Source organism: Papaver somniferum, chromosome 3 (genome assembly GCF_003573695.1).
Source record: "Papaver somniferum cultivar HN1 chromosome 3, ASM357369v1, whole genome shotgun sequence".
Classification (NCBI taxonomy): Eukaryota; Viridiplantae; Streptophyta; class Magnoliopsida; order Ranunculales; family Papaveraceae; genus Papaver; species Papaver somniferum.
This window is the reverse complement of record NC_039360.1, coordinates 14,291,831-14,308,083: the sequence shown is the minus strand read 5'-3', so window position 1 is coordinate 14,308,083 and position 16,253 is coordinate 14,291,831. Positions and strand designations below refer to the sequence as shown.

Below are 16,253 nucleotides of genomic sequence, written 5' to 3'. Positions count from 1 at the left end.
TCACTATCAGATTCTTCATCGTCAGCTTCGCTATCAGAGATAATCAAACTGGGAGTATTCTGTGGGATTTCTTCTAAAACAAGGATAATCAGAATGTGGGATATTATGATCATCACAAACCATTTGGATGGTTTGATTGCGAAAATGCATAGCGTCATTCTTAAAATTCGCAACAGTGATCTTGATTTGATTCTTTAATCTAGAATACTTGTCGTTGCGAGAAGAAAGATTCTTTGCGAGTTCCTCTTTTCAGCTTCAAGTTCTTCAATCTTTTCACGATATTTATTTTCAGAATCTGCGAACAAAAGACAATCAATTATTAACTTGATGAAAATTCATAAGAAGCAAAAGATTAGTAAAGAAGAGCAATTAGCAACCTTCTCTGTCAGAAATCATATCTCTAATCAAGGCTGTATGTTCAACTTGGAGACTAACATTTACGCCTAAATCTTTTCTAGCATCATCTAAAATTTTCGCAGCCCAGACAAATTCATCCTCACTACTTATGAGAAGACGAGAACGAATTTGATTTTCCCTTTCGCAGAGTTCAATATTCTTGCGGTTAGCTTCATCTCGCTCAAGTTGAACTTCAAGGAGAGCCTCTTGGAATTTCGCCAAAGCCTTGGCACCTTGATCAGAGATACGATCCTTATCATCTATGAGACCGCTAATTTGGTTCTTAACTCATTGGTTTTCTCTTTGGAATCAATAAGGAGACGCTTAAATCTGTTGGTTAAGCCTAAACTGGATCTATGATCAATTTCTAAGAGGCGAAATTTCGATCTAAGTTCATTTAGAGAAAGAGGTGAAATTCTATCATTTGAGAAGCTATTTAAGGAATTGTTAAGACGTTCAAGAAGGGTATCATTATCCAAGGCATTAGGAAATGAGCGAAGAATGGTAGCTTCATCAAAAAGACCATAAGTGTCTGCAAAAAGGATCATTTAAATAAGATAAAACAACATGATGAATGAATAAAGAGAAAAGAGAAAAGTAACATACCGTAAAGATGATTATTATCTTGACGAAGACTAGAAATTTTGTTCTTATACGAGGAAGAATCAATTTCTAATTGTCTATTTTTCTCGCGAAGACCTTTAACTTCAGCTTCTAATTCTTCATTCTTTTTGCGAAATTGAAGATTCTTCTTTTCAAGATTTTCGCGTCTTCTCTCTAGATCTGAGGCAACAACAAAAGAAGTTTTTCCAGCCTGCGAAAAGATATAAAAAATATTAATATAGAAAGAGATTTTGAGTTATAACAATGAAGAAGTAAAAGGATAAAAGTATACCAGACTATTGAGAGAATGCAAGAAGTCGGGAGTCACTGATCTAGAAACTCCACGAAGAGAGCTATCACCATCTAGTAAAGGGACATCACAAAGGGTAGCGAGAGCTTTGCAGGTATTTGCGAATTGGTTATCTCCCATTCCTTGTAGAGAATCAGAAAAGAGGCCAGAAAGCTTAGCCATAGAAGATTCAGGTGGAGAATCTTCAGTTGCAGCAAGATCATCGTTATCCTTATCACCCTTGTCACTTTCAGAATTTTCGTTAGGAGGAACATTTGAAGGAGAAGAAGAACAAACTTTTCTTTTCTTTGGAGGAGGACCAGTTGATTTTTCCCTGCGAAGAGCACCTTTACCTTTATCACCAATCTTCGCAGCATCAGCAGATTCTTCTACTTCAGCAATAATCTTCACACACCGATAGAAATAAGAAATGGAAGCGTGGAAGTAACAGTACTATTTAAATTTATAAGAGAAAATTTCTTACCTCATTTGTGTATGAGCGAAGAGCTAACAGAGTACTAGATTTCCCAGTCCTGTTATAACTATCCTTCAGTTTTTGGATCTGCGGAATGTCGCAAGAGTTAGCGAACAGAATAGTAAAAATCAATAAAGAAATATAAAATGAGTTAAATGGGAGAAACATACCTCTTTCTCCTTCTCGGGCCAAGAGAAAACCCAAGGTTGATATGCAGCGAGATTCGCAGGAAGAACATTTGATCCAGCAATGTAGGGTCCCTTTAGCATTAAAGGAAAAATACACCATTTATCATCTTTGAATTGGCGAGGAGTTGTGTTTTTACCAGAATTCCAGTCAATATCTTGCATAAGAATTTTGGCTTCATCAATATTATCTTTCCTTTTTAATCGAATACCCCAGCAAGTATTCTCTTTCTTCATGGAGATAAGTTCGTAGTTCTCAAAGAAATTCGCCACTGTATACTTCTCAGCAACTATATCTAGGTTTGCGAATTTTGGATCCCTAAGTTCTTTGGAGTAAAGAGATCCTCTACCAGCACCACGATTAGTGAACTCTAGCATCATACGGATGCAGTCCCACTTAGTTGGAAGATGGCTCGCGAAAATCCCGAATGAGCGAGAATTTCATAAAATAAAGGAAGATCTGGGTTATAAAGAGGAATAGGGAGACCTGCGACAATCTGACCTAGCGAAATTATGATTGATTGATCATCACAATATTGATCAGAGAAAAGCTTGACAGAAAGAATTGATTTGGCATTCTCACCAGGAATGGTGGAGAGTGTGAAACCTTTATCAGCAAGATCTTTTTGGACATCTTGTAAATTCTTCTCATATCTATGACCACTTGGAGCCATGTTTGAATATAGAGTATGGGAATGTATAAAAAGTAAAAGGATTGAAGGAAGAAAAAATTACAGCAGCAGAATTTGCAGAAGAATAACAGAGCTGCAGAGATGAGAGAATAAAAATAGAAGAGAAAGTAAAAAGAAAAGTGGAAAAAGGGGGTAAGAAGAGTATATAAAGAACATTTTTTACTCGAAGAAATAAACACCATTAAGACAAAGAGACGCGAGCGGTTACACAAGACGTGTCAAGAAATAAATGGAAGAGAGAGTACGTGTGATAAATGTGGAATATGAAAAGATAAGCAGCTGCGGCATTTCTCACATCATTCTCTACTTTGCAGAGAAGATATGAGAAGAGGCAAGATATAGGATCAGAATTTCGCAATGACAATGTTTCAGCGAAGTTATCAATGACACGTCATCTAAGGTCACGAGAAAGATGTGATAGTCTTCCAAAGATTAGAGAGTTTGCGAAATTAACATTTGTAAGGTTGCTAGAATGTCGCAAACCATATCCGAAAATAAAGGACAGATTAGTTGTCATCCACTATGTATTTCCTTATATATAGTCACTCGAGTTGTAAAGAAGAGGGGGATCTTTTTTGACTAAGTAACAAGTAAATAGGAGAGAGAAAGTCTAGAACAGAGATCATTCTTGATTTCTTTATCTTTTCTTGTAAGAATATTCAAAGATTGTTTAATAAAATAAAGAGTTTAAACCTAAAATGAGTTGATTAATGTTAAAATCATACTAGGGGTGTAGTGTAGGATTTCCTGCAACTACAGAAATATTGGGAGGTGTTGTTAGACCCTCTCTTTTTCAATTGGTATCAGAGAAGAAAAACACGTTAAAACCTTATAAGTTTATGTTTGTAGCGATCTGATTATGGACGAGTCTATCTCTAATAACGTACCAGTTCAGAAATTACCAGATGATTCTAAAAGCTTGGATTCACCTGAGAGAACTGTCACATATAAGTCAATATCTAAACATTCTCTTGATGTAAAAACTGTTGATTGGGAAACACTCCTAGAAGAACAGTTGGATGAACTTTCTGATGAAGGCAATTCAGATATTGATAGAGACGTTGATGAGGAAGTCTCGGAGTACGTTAAGTTTTTGGATTCGTGGAAAATGAAGAAGATTACAACTTCTCATGTTAACTTCTCTATGTCGAGAAAACAAGAAATTGAAAAGGATTTACGGAGGTCTTTATGGTCGGAATCGCTCTTGCGAATCGATCCTCAAGGATTCTGAGGAAAACCTACGTATTAAGTCACTTGAATGTGATAATCGTTATCAAAAGTACTTTTTGTTAGAAGAGAAACTTGCAGAATCTGAAGCAAGGTTTAACTCTCGACAAATTAGTTTTGATGACAGAGAAAGTGCTTGTCTCGTTCAAGAAAAACGCTTTGAGGATGATTTAGCTACTGCTCTTGATAAAATCAAGATGTTAGAATATGACTTGAAAAAGTTCAATACTAGTTCAAGCAAATTAACCACTATGCTAGGAGCAAGTAAAAATCATCGTGCTACACGAGGATTGGGCTATAAGGGAATAGATGCTCCAAGTACTAGAAAAGAGGTAAAATTTGTCAAGGCTAGTGATTCGTCTCAACAAAAGGTTTCCATTGATGGCAAAAGTGAAATACCTTCACTGGCAGTTAAGGTTCAAAAGAGCAACGCTTATCAATCTCCAAAGTCAGCACACACGGATCGAGGTAAGAACATTCCTTATGTTTGCCACTATTGCGGAAATAAAGGTCACCTGGAAAGGAGATGTCGTTTCCGTATAAGGAATGAGAAACTTCATGATGTTCTGGTTTGGGCATCACAAGAAGTTGTGAGACCAAGATCATATGTTAAGACTAATCCCCTTAACGTTACAGGTTGTAATTTTCCAACCTTTAGGCAAAGGAATCAGTGTTGTGGTAAACCTAGATTTGCCTATAAACATCGTACGAATCCTTTTCACAATCGTAATGGTTATCAAAAGGATAACTTCTTAAAGAAGAAGACAAGATCCGATGCTCCCAATTGGAGAAAGACTAACTTGAAAAAGAATAGTCAATCCAATTTTCTTCCGAGAATTCTAGAAGAGAGTAATGGGAAGAAGGTTCCAATTGTTCCTAAACGCACTCAAAAGTGGATACCAAAGAAAGTCGATGATGTTTTGAGTGTGAAAAGGAATGATCTCCCAGAAAATCCCATGACTATGGAGAAGGAAATATCCATGATGCTGGAACTTAATAAGTTTTTTGGGAAAGGGAATTGGATGTGAAAGGTTCTAAAAGCGATCTCTTTCATGATAATCCAAAGGTCACTTGTGGTGAGCAAGACATTGTCACCCCAACACAACTTGATTGTGTTGTAAGTGCATCCTCACCAAGGAATTCGCTGTTATGTATACAGTGAGGGAAGCACGAGAATTGTGGCACACAGTTTATGTTTGTTAAGGCTTTAGAATTCGACTGGATTCATCTAAAAAGGTATGTCTATAAACTTGAGCAAGATTTGTGTTTTTGTTTTCTTAGAGAACTTATAATGATTCACGTACCTTTCTTATCGTTCTTTTCTACATAACTTGATCTGTGTTTAAGGTTCTTAAATGTTTAGGTTTGAAAATAATAGTTCGGGATGTTTGGACTACATGGTACACCTACCAGGTATGCATAGCATCTTTCAAAATCAAAATCCAGGGGTTTAAGTTCGCGGACTTGAAAAATTCGTTTGCAAACCCGTGTGCATGCTTGACGTCGATATTCGGTAAACTTGTTTTGGCCGTAATTTCTTCGTACGAACTCGGAATGAACTCATTCTTTTTGCATTCTCTTCCTCTTTGAATTCTATTCAAAATGAAGATGAGAAACCTTGAATTTGGATGAGTTAAGATTTGTATTTGTCCTGTCTCTTGTTTTTGAGTGTCTTACTCTATTTCGTCACTTTTCCACTTCTCTTGGAATTGGGCACTTGGATTCTTGGAGTACTACTCATCTAAGGTCATTTTTAGCTTTTACAAGAATGTTGTTGGTGAATCACAAAGAAGGAAGTTCAAGAATGGGAAGTAGTACGCATTACTATGAGATTCTTGAATGTTCACAATCATTTTATGTGAACTATGGTGCATGGTCGTTAATGACTTTGTATGTTCTTCTTTGAAAATATTTTTATACGCCTTTGGTAGCTATTCTTGGTATAAATCCGGGCGAAAAAGATTGATTCTACTCTTTAAGGACAAATCATCTTATATGTGCATCACGAGTTTGTCTTGATGCCTAGGAAACCTCTTATGAGAATTTATTCTTGTTTTTGAGAAGGATTACTAGAGTTTGGAATAGCCACTATTGTGATTACACATAGCTATGTCCAATGTTTTCATCTTCATATTTTTAGATTTATTGGTTTAAATTCTAAAAATATTTGGAGGATGATGTTATTGCAGTATTAATCTGTTTGATTTTGAAGTATTGCAATATTTTTTATGGGATATGTATTGTTTGCGTCCGTGAACTTGAAGGTCCCATATGTTGTCAAAAGTAAAGCCATTCATAAATTGGTATTCGTATTGATGAAAGGACGAATGGACTTTTGACAAATACAAAAATTATGCCTATGCAGTCATTTATTTGACGGAAAATAGGGAAAAATCTTTTGTGTGACAGGATAAAGTCTATTATGTGATGGGTGTCGTAGCCTCAACAAATTAATAATCTTATTTCCACACAATTAACTGGTAATATAATGGAAGTAAGGATCGTTCCCACGAAGAGCAGTGAGTTTTAGTTGTCAAAGTGTCACAAAAAGGGGGGTTTTGTTTTTAGATTATGAACAAAATAAATAATCAAAGCAAATAAAGTTGTATTGCAATCAATAGAGAGAGAGATATGATCGAGGAATCCTTCTTCGTATATAAACCGTCAATGAGTTAATATATTTATCTATTCGTCATTAATCATATATTATCACCAACCGTAGAATAACAGGTACGCTTAGCTATTCTCAAAATTCCTTAAATCACTGGATAACATGTATTCTTAGTTACCAGATTCTATTCAACTGAGCCACCCCGAGGTACGCTTACAAGGTGTAACTCAACCGAATGCTTTAGGTTTTGTGAATTTATGTTTGATCCTAGTAGTTAGACTCAGTACGCTCGGTCTACTTGCTAGGGTGTGTCTACACACGATTGCTTTATAGAATCCCTCCGCAAGGTCTCGCGTTCTCTACTCGTGTAAGGAATTATTCGACAATTACGGATATCCTAATCCTTACTAGCAATAGATTGGACTAACAAATATATTTAGTTGTCCACCTAAACAATCTATCAATCAATCGTAAGTATTTTAATAGTAAACGCTAACGATAATCATATGAAGAAATAAAAATAAATTCATATATTAAATCAAATCAAGTTTACAACTTAGAATTCATCCTCAATCAATAGGTGTTTAGCTACACATGGATGTAGAAACATTCATGATATACATATAAGAAAAGTAAAGAGATAACGTTACGATTGATAATCGCTCCGTATGACGTTTCTTCTCTCCAAACCCTAACAATTTCGTGACCTAAAGATGTGATGTATTTTGTCTCATAACCTAATACCTTTTTATAGGTTTACATTTCTTGGCCTTCACGTATTAGGTTTAGATTTAGGAACTGACCCAAAATAACGAAATAACGTTCCCAAGCGTGTCCTTAAGTCTTCCAAGGAGTAAATATACGTTTTCCCTTTGCTAAGTGAGGCGAACCCAGTCCGCAAACTTCAAAATCCAGCAGAAATTTTCGGAATTAAGTCTGCGAACCCCGTCCGCAAACCCAGTTCGCGGACTGCACTATCTTCGGTTTTCAATAAAATTGTTTTGGCCACAACTTCTTCATCCGAACTCGGAATGACCTAATTCTTTTTGAATTATTTTTATATTTGAATTATCTTAAAGATGGTGATGAGAAATACTTAATTTGAATGAGTTAAGATCAGTCTTTGGCCCTTCTCTTGATTATGTGTGTTTTGCTCTTTTTTGTGGCTTTTCTTCCACTTCTCTTGGACTTTGGCACTTGGATACTTGGGATACTTCTCTTCCTACCTATTTTCAGCACTTTGTAACTCCTTTGTGGATGATTCACCTAATAGAGGCAAACAAGAGAAAACAAGAATAATAATACGAAAATATGCAAGAATAATAGCTAAAACAAGTATGGAATGGACACTAAAATCATATGAATTATGCACTTATCATTATGTCGTTATGCAAATAGTGATGGAAAAATAGAATAGATCCTTGTATGTATTCCACAGAAATGATCATCACTGATCCATATCTTATTATTACTGTGAGGCTCCGTAATGTGTCTTATGTCGAGCACGATACAACTAAGTTGATTACATTGTGATTAGCTTTGTTGGTTGTTCCGTAAGGTACTTTATGTCGAACACTTTTGAACTAAATTAATCATCTTGATTGTTTGTTTAGTTATTTGCTCCGAAAGTTTTCTTTTGTCGAGCAAAACAATTGACAATTAAATTGATTACTTTCATGATTATTTTGGTTGTTTTTTTTCCAATTAGATTAATTATGGGTTCTCTTGTAATTAGTCTAGTTGAGTTTTCGTATATTCCACAAATTCTTGTGTTGAGTATATGAACATCCATACTAACCATGTTCTATTGGTTGATGTAGTCGTATATTTCGTAAGGTTTTCCTTATGTTGAGTATGTGAACGATTAAGTTAGTCATCTCCGTATGATTACCTTAATCTTAGCTCCGTAAGTTTACTTATGTTGAGCACTCTCAATTAAATTGATCACTTTTGTGGTTTGATTTAATTGCGTATTTTCCAATTAAATTAGTCATGGGTTTACTTGTGATTAATTTGATTGAGTTTTGGATATAGAAAATCATTCCTATGGTTTTTGGTGTCCAATTAAAAATCCTTCTTTTCTTTCAAAATTAAGGTCGCTCTTGTTGTTTTTTCGGGAATGACATCAAATGGGGGGAGAGTTATTTTGAACTTGTGCTTAATGGTAATATCTTGCGGGGTGTGCGGATGTGGAATTTTATAGGGGTTATCTTGTATCTTAAAACTCCTTGATGAATGCATTTAGATTCGGCTTTATGATTGCATCTAAATTAAGTTGGTATGTATTTTTTTCTTTTAGTCTATGAAACGTCTCTTCTCGGAAATTTCATTAGGATTCCGTTCTTGTACCTTTGCCAATTTTATTGACAAAAAGGGGGAGAATTAATGTGTAGTTCTACTACATATACATATGGTTTTCATATCATTGTGTAAGGGGGAGTGGTTTCCATGTGAGATGGAGTATTGACTAAGGGGGAGTGATACATATCACCGTAGTATTATTGTTAAAGTCGTGATGCAATTGGACTTTGATGTTACATAATAATACTATGTCACTGTATAATGATGATCGAGAATCTCGATTTATCTCATTGTTATAGCTACGGATCTTCAACAACGGTGATGCTAAACTTACAACCTTTGGGATCATTGGAGTACTTGGAAGGACGAAGATTTCAGAGAACGTTGAAGATTAGACTATGAAATAGGAGCCACTAAAGTTTATCTTTTTTGTATTCCGTATGTATTGGGAGATTGTTAGAGCATAGCTCGGTCGACCTCGCATGCGTTGATATCTCAAGCATGTTTGTCAATGTTAGTGATCAAAACTATGAGTCTTGATTTTTAGCGTACATAGCTAAGTCTCGGACTAGGATAGAAAAGTGTAGTTAAGCTCAAGGACTTCATGGCGATTCATCATACAACGACGAAGATCTACTCAAGGAACCGTGGAACTTCATCTACAAAAAGGTATGTGGAGACTTGAACTTATCTATCACTCAAAAGTCTATCTCTTCTATCTCCTACTTCTTATAAGACAAAAGTCGTATGCTATATAGACTGGATCATACACATTTGATATTTCGAGCCGAGTATATCTCTCCTATCTATATCTCGAAATCATGTGTTGGTAAAGTGTTTTGCTTTGATCAAGTTTATCTTCATCTAGTGACGAAAGTCATGAAAAGTTTCAATTACTTTGAGAATTGCTCTGACGTGAAACGGTCAGTGAATAACGGCTATATAACGTCCTCTGAGAATGTGTCAATAATTTGAATGAGAGTTTAGATTACATAACCATGTATTCCTTAATCCGAAGTTTTCAAACTTTGTTGATTAAGAGAAACCGGAGGAATTGGCTTTGCCAAGTCCACGAACCCAGTTCGCGAACTGACAGAAGTTCTCATACCGAGAATTTCTGCTGGGATTTTCCAAAAACTCGTTTGCGTGTTAGTCCGCGAACTGGCGGAAGTCTCTTTGCCGAGATTTTCTGCTGAGTTTGGAAAACTCTGCCGGTTGTCTTAAGTCCGCGAACTTGTTTGTGAGCTTAAGTGGTTATGATCTAAAAATATGCTCTGAACATGAAACTTAAATTACTAAGGAATGCTTTATGTAAACTGTGGCTATAAAGTTTATGAGACGATTCAATCGAATCATCTTTGTTTCAATTGTGTCTTGTGTAGTTACATAAGATCTCATAGAAATTGAACAACTCTCTAACTAGTTCATTTGAGTCAATTGAACTAGTTATGGTGAAGAATTACAAGGTTAATATGAAATCCTCATATGGTTAACCTTTTGGGTTACTATGTTGAACCAACATACACGTACACGTTTGGGCATGTTTTTCGCAAACCCAATAAACGTATATCCAAGTGTGTGTGACAAGCTAAGTTTTCGATCTAACAGTTGAGAAATATTAGCTTGAATCTAAATCAGGTTTTCATCTAATAGTGAATATGGATTGCTTTGTAACTAAGGCAAAACCCTAATTTGAAGGCTATATAAAGGAGACATCTAGCATTGTGCAAAACTAATCCCCAAATGTCTGTGTGATACTAGTGCGCTCGCTAGAGTCTATTCTCCTTTAACCTTTGGTTTTCTTCTCTAAAACCAGGTTAACGACTTAAAGACTTCATTGGGATTGTGAAGCCATACCGGTACTACTTTTATCGTAGTTGTGTGATCTGATCTTGCATCTTCTATCGTACGAGTACAATCTATTGATTGGCTTGAGATCGTGAGAGTTCTCCGATAGTCAAGATAAAGAAGTCACAAACATCTTCGTCTCACTGTTTGTGATTCCTCGACAAACCGCCTGTGTAGTCAGGAAGGATTGTCTAGGCTTTTCTTTGGGAATATAATACCGGATTATCAATTGGTTCACGTTCATCTTGATTTTCATATCTTAAGACGGAACAAAACCTAGGGTTTTTCTGTGGGAGACAGATTTATCCTTTGATAGACTTTTCTGTGTGAGACAGATTTGTTTATTATCAAGTATGCGATTTTGGGCTGCAGCAACTCTTGGTTGTGGGTGAGATCAGCTAAGGGAATCAAGTGCGCAGTATCCTGATGGGATCAGAGGCGTAGGAGTACAACTATACCTTGGATCGGTGAGAGACTGATTGAGGTTCAACTATAGTCCATTCCGAAGTTATCTTGGAGTAGGCTAGTGTCTGTAGTGTCTTAATATAGTGTGTATTCAATCTGGACTAGGTCCCGGGGTTTTTCTGCATTTACGGTTTCCTCGCTAACAAAATTTTTGGTGTCTGTGTTATTTCTTTTCCGCATTATATTTTTTATATAATTGAAATAATACAGGTTGTGCGTTAAATATCATCAATTGGAAATCCGACCTTTGGTTGTTGATTGATATTGATTGATCCTTGGACATTGGTCTTTGGTACCGTCCAAGTTATCTCCCTTTGATAAAGACTCGCAGATTTCCATTTGCTTGAGTAAAGATCAAATCGAGAGATTGAGATGTAAACTCTTTGATATATCTTTTTATTGATTGAGTCTAACTGTCTAGTTGATTATCATAAAAAGTATATTGGAGTTTGTCCATACAAATTTCTAAGCGAAATATTGAGAGGTGTTGTTAGACCCCCGCTTTTTCAGAAACCCAATATGCGCATATGGTTGAAAATTTAACAGTACAATCAACAGTATAGTTTAAACGAAATCTAAGCACCATCCATATTATTGATGAATCAACACGAACTGTTTAAACGATACATGATTTTCTTGAAAATTTAACAGTACCTCCATTACACAATCAAGTACCACATACATAAAATTCATCCCGATCCAACCATTAGATTTCAAGATATCAATAAAAGAGAATCACATTTTCTAGAGTTGCCAAGTTAAAAGAGATGGAAACACATATTCCTTTCAATACAACACAAATCGGGTGAAACTCCACGAACTCATACTGTTGATTCACAAGAATTAAAGTTAAAAGAACAAATTATAAACAATTGTCAAATCTAATTATGCCATGTACATGTATGTGAAAATTTTAAGGAAGGAGAAGAAAACTAAAGAAACATACCTCTCATCTGGGATTGAAATACCAGGGTTAATTTCTCGTTTTTTTTTATTGCTTGGTGCTGTTTGAGAATGGAAGAACACAGATAGAAGAAGTGCTTTTGATTAAGCGGTAGAAACAAGTAGAAAAAGAGGAGAAGACTCGAGAAGAAGAATAGGGTTTAACACCCTCACACGTGTGATGTACGTGTGTGATTTTGGGATGCTCTAATATGTTCGCCTGAAATCAGGCGTATGTTTAACCTCACGCGCCACCAGGCGTGAACAATATATCCGCATGTTATTCGGGCATGAGTTATATATTAGCTCCACAACATACGTTCATTTAATCCACACCCCATAACAGATGTGGGTTATATGTACGCCCATTTCAGACTAGCATTATATCCACGCTCGACCACTGCTACCATGCGTAGCGCCGCAAATTAAACTCAAATTTGCTCGTGTTTCTTTTTTTTTTTGTCTTTGATTTTGATGGCATCATTGCAGTTACTCTTGGGATGATTAAAAAACAAGTATTTAGGATGATTAGAAAAACACAGGCACAATCTCTGCTATTTGCACTGGCACATAGATGGACGGCTGTGAGTGTCGATCCGTATGAAACTGAAATGACCATTTATATTGCGACACGTATACGAGGAAGGTTATAGAAACATAGTTGTTCCTCTTTGTGTTTTTTATAGTACTAATTAAAAATCTGAAATCTCTTGTTATTGTGGATATGTCTTCTTTCTTTCTTACTGGTAAAACAATGAGTGGTTCGTCGAAGGAAAAGAGTTTCGATGAATCCTTTGAGGAATACGAGCAACTTAAAGAGGCTACAAGACAAAAGGAAGAAAATATCCTTAAGCTTACTTTCATAACTGTTGGTGCGACGCTCGCTGTTAACATTGCCATGGAATATGTCAAGGCAAAGCGAAGGGGGTCTTTATGAATATGAAGAAGAAATTAAGAAGATGGTGACAACAACTCTGGCTGAAGAAAAAGAGATCTAATTAAGAAGCCTTTTTTTTTTAAAAAATGGAATTAGGGTTTTATATACCCTAAAAAAAGCAACAACAACTAATCTAATCTATCTATGTTTTATGTTTGATGTAATGATACGTCGATCTATGGGTTGTGTGTGTTTTCAATTTCGGTCTTCTGTTTATCTCAATCTTATATTTGAACCGAATCAAAATTAGGGATTCATATGCAGAAACAAATTTAATTGTATTGATGAATTTCCTTTTGCGTATCTTGGGATGGATTGCTGGGACTTGGCATAAATCATGACGGCATGAATGGAATTCAGTTCTGAACAGCAAGCTCCAGGGCAAAATCAGAAAAAGTATCCCTAACTTTCGCCTTGCTTACAGTGCCACCTCTAGATCTTTTTGCATTTTAGTAGAACCGTGAACTCAGAAGGAAATCGTATGAGCCACTTGAAAATCGTGCCAACTCATTTGGGATTTACCAGAGAATGATTAAATTAAGAAGATATCAATCAGCAAGAGCTAGCTGCTAGCCCATCCTTCCTCGCATGGTTTTTAAAAGCATCGCTTCCCTCTAGATTTTTTTAATTCGCTCTCGAATCTATCGTGACGCTACGCTTGGCTTCAGATTTTTCCAATTCGCTCCGAAGCGATTTCTTTAATTGATGCGTTTTTTGACTTAGTCCAGTCATTTTTAGGGGTTTGGAACCTCCGGCTTAAATTAAAGTGAACCACCATGCCACGCCACTGTTTTTGAAATTAAAGTGAATGTCAAGTTGATGTTCACTAGTAGATTACGAGACCAAATGAATGTCAGTGTGTTATGTTTCATAGTAGGTCATGAAGTTCATTAGCATTTGATTTACTTTCAGTTTAGAAGATCTCAACAGTAAATTTTGAGAAAACCTCCTAGCCAGATGCTCACAAAAAAGAAGAAGATGGGTAAACTGAAGAATCAAGAGAAGCAAATGTTGCGGTCATAACAAACTAGAAAACCCAAATAAAGTAACCCTTTAACATAACAATACCGTGCATACGTTTTCCAGAGATTCGAGAGAGAATAGAAGTTATGAAAGTTCAATATCCCTCGACATATTGCTTACGTTCATCTAGCCAAGCCAAAGGCATATTTGCAGACACAAAGAAGAAATGCACCAGCACCTAAAGTGCATATGTTAAGAGAAGAAAAGTTATGAAAGTTCAGTTCCCCCCAGCCAAGAGAAGAAAAGTGACGAGGCCAAAGGCAAGCTTGTAGACACAGAATCCAAGAGCACCAGCACCTAAAGTACCCCACGTACGCTTGTTCTTGAGAAAAGCCAGTACAGCATTCTGAACATAACAAGGAAAGAAAGAAAAAGAAATGCTTATAATCATATACATACGATTAAGACAATAAATTCAGCAAGAGAATCGAAATTACCTCATTTGACTCGACATAGAGTTTATTTGTTGGTTCAAGGTTTCTTGCGACTTGGAAATAATGACGTGAAAGATCTTTGTCTAGCTGCTTTAAGTGATAATCCTCTGGACTAATTTCTAGTCTGAATGCATGCGCAGCCAATAATTTTGATGATGACTGACCACCCTCCAAATGTCTAGCAAGATTTAGCTTCACAATTGCATCTGTAATGACAGCATAATCGATTATATAGAAATAAATCAAATATTTGATATTTTTGGATGTTTAAAACACCAGTATAGAAACAATGATTACGGTTTCGTATTACCTGCTAGTCTCTCTCTGGCAGCATCAGCATCTTCATAAACAGATAGTTCCATTAGTGCTCCACCCCACTGGAGGAGATTTTCATAGGTTTGTTCTTGTCCATCTCACCCATCTCAAAAATATATAGGAAACAAAATAAAATCAGATATCCAAACATAGAACATATTTTCGAATAACAAAAAAAATATATCCCTGGTTGTATATAAATATGTTATCAAGATAAGGTAAAACTAGTAGTATGCTATTCTAAATTGGGTCATGCTCATGCTCCATAGATACAGAAGCATAAACTAGAGCAAATATCCATTCAAGTATCAAATACAAAAGCATACACCAGGCAATCTTGCAATGCTTCCATGTGTTGGACTGCAATACCCAATTTTAGACTTTGTATACAAGATGCATTAAGTAGTTGTGGACATGGAAAATGATGAGGGCCAAAGCTTTGTTAGTGGTGCAAATGAATGGGCAATGAAGCACAAAGCAAGGCGTCTCTAGATGGACAACTGCTAAGAAATGTATCCCAAAATCAAAACATAAAATAAAGATATGCATTCCAAAAATGGTATACTTTTATTTTTTTTGATTAAAGCATTGTACGTCCAATTTCTATTTTTTGCATGTAATCCAAACAACAAGGGCCTGTTTGGCACGTTTGGCACGTTTGGCAAGATGAGTGAATCGAATCTCACCTTACACGACCGTGACTTTTGAAAATAGAAATATTTGATTCAGATGCTTTCCCTTGACTTCAAAAAGGGGATTCCGACTTGGCCTCATCCCTTCCCTATCTCTCATTTGTAGGGATAAATTTTACAATGCAACCATTATGGTCTTCCGTATCCCTACGATCCAAGAAAAATGTGACGAAAACTGAGTTTGCGTCAAAATTCCTGCTTTACCGAAACTCAGTATCCGTAAAGCCGCCGAGTCGGAAATCGAATTTCCGTAGCATAATTGATGGAAATTGAGTTTCCGTATTCGGAAATATATTTGTTTGACCTTTTTTTTAACACCTCTCCCACACCCCATCCTAACCATCTATCACTAGTAACGGCTCTATCCTCTCCACCGTCGGATCGCAACGGTCATATTCTCAAAAATACTCTATAAATAAAACCCTTACTCTCTATTCGAATCACTCCAAATCAAATGATTTCTTATCTCTCTTCCAATCGATTTGTTAATTCTCTCCTTCTACCATATTTGTTTGATTTCTACCCTTATCTTCTACTACAGTAGAACCTCCATATATTGATACTCCATATATTAATAACTTCTACATATTAATAAAAATTTATGGTCCCAACTTGGGTCAGTGGGAAAGAGTAATAACCTCTCCAGTTTAATATTAATGATTTTTTCCAGTTCAGTCTTAAAGAATTTACCTCAAAATAGTAATAATTAATATTATATTAATATATATATATATATATATATATATATATATATATATATATATATATATATATATATATATATATATATTTAGTTACATTAAATTTATAATCAAACA

At 35.8% G+C, this 16,253-nt stretch overlaps 1 protein-coding gene across 1 annotated transcript; it reads right to left on the bottom strand.

Moving 5' to 3' along the window:
* Positions 1-14,211: 14,211 nt before the first annotated feature.
* LOC113359031 lies at positions 14,212-15,066 on the bottom strand. The gene is made up of 3 exons (XM_026602729.1): positions 14,739-15,066; positions 14,432-14,634; positions 14,212-14,340 (listed from the first exon to the last, which is right to left on the bottom strand). Exons 1-3 carry the CDS (start codon positions 14,788-14,790, stop codon positions 14,212-14,214), a joined length of 384 nt encoding a protein of 127 aa, XP_026458514.1. The 5' UTR covers positions 14,791-15,066.
* Positions 15,067-16,253: the final 1,187 nt, after the last annotated feature.

Excerpts from the sequence above, each read along its gene's own strand:
- LOC113359031 (XM_026602729.1), bottom strand. The coding sequence starts at position 14,790 with ATGGAACTATCTGTTTATGAAGATGCTGATGCTGCCAGAGAGAGACTA. Across the intron at positions 14,635-14,738 it reads TGCCAGAGAGAGACTAGCAG|ATGCAATTGTGAAGCTAAAT; the intron begins GTAATACGAAAC and ends CTGTCATTACAG. Across the intron at positions 14,341-14,431 it reads TCTATGTCGAGTCAAATGAG|AATGCTGTACTGGCTTTTCT; the intron begins GTAATTTCGATT and ends TGTTATGTTCAG.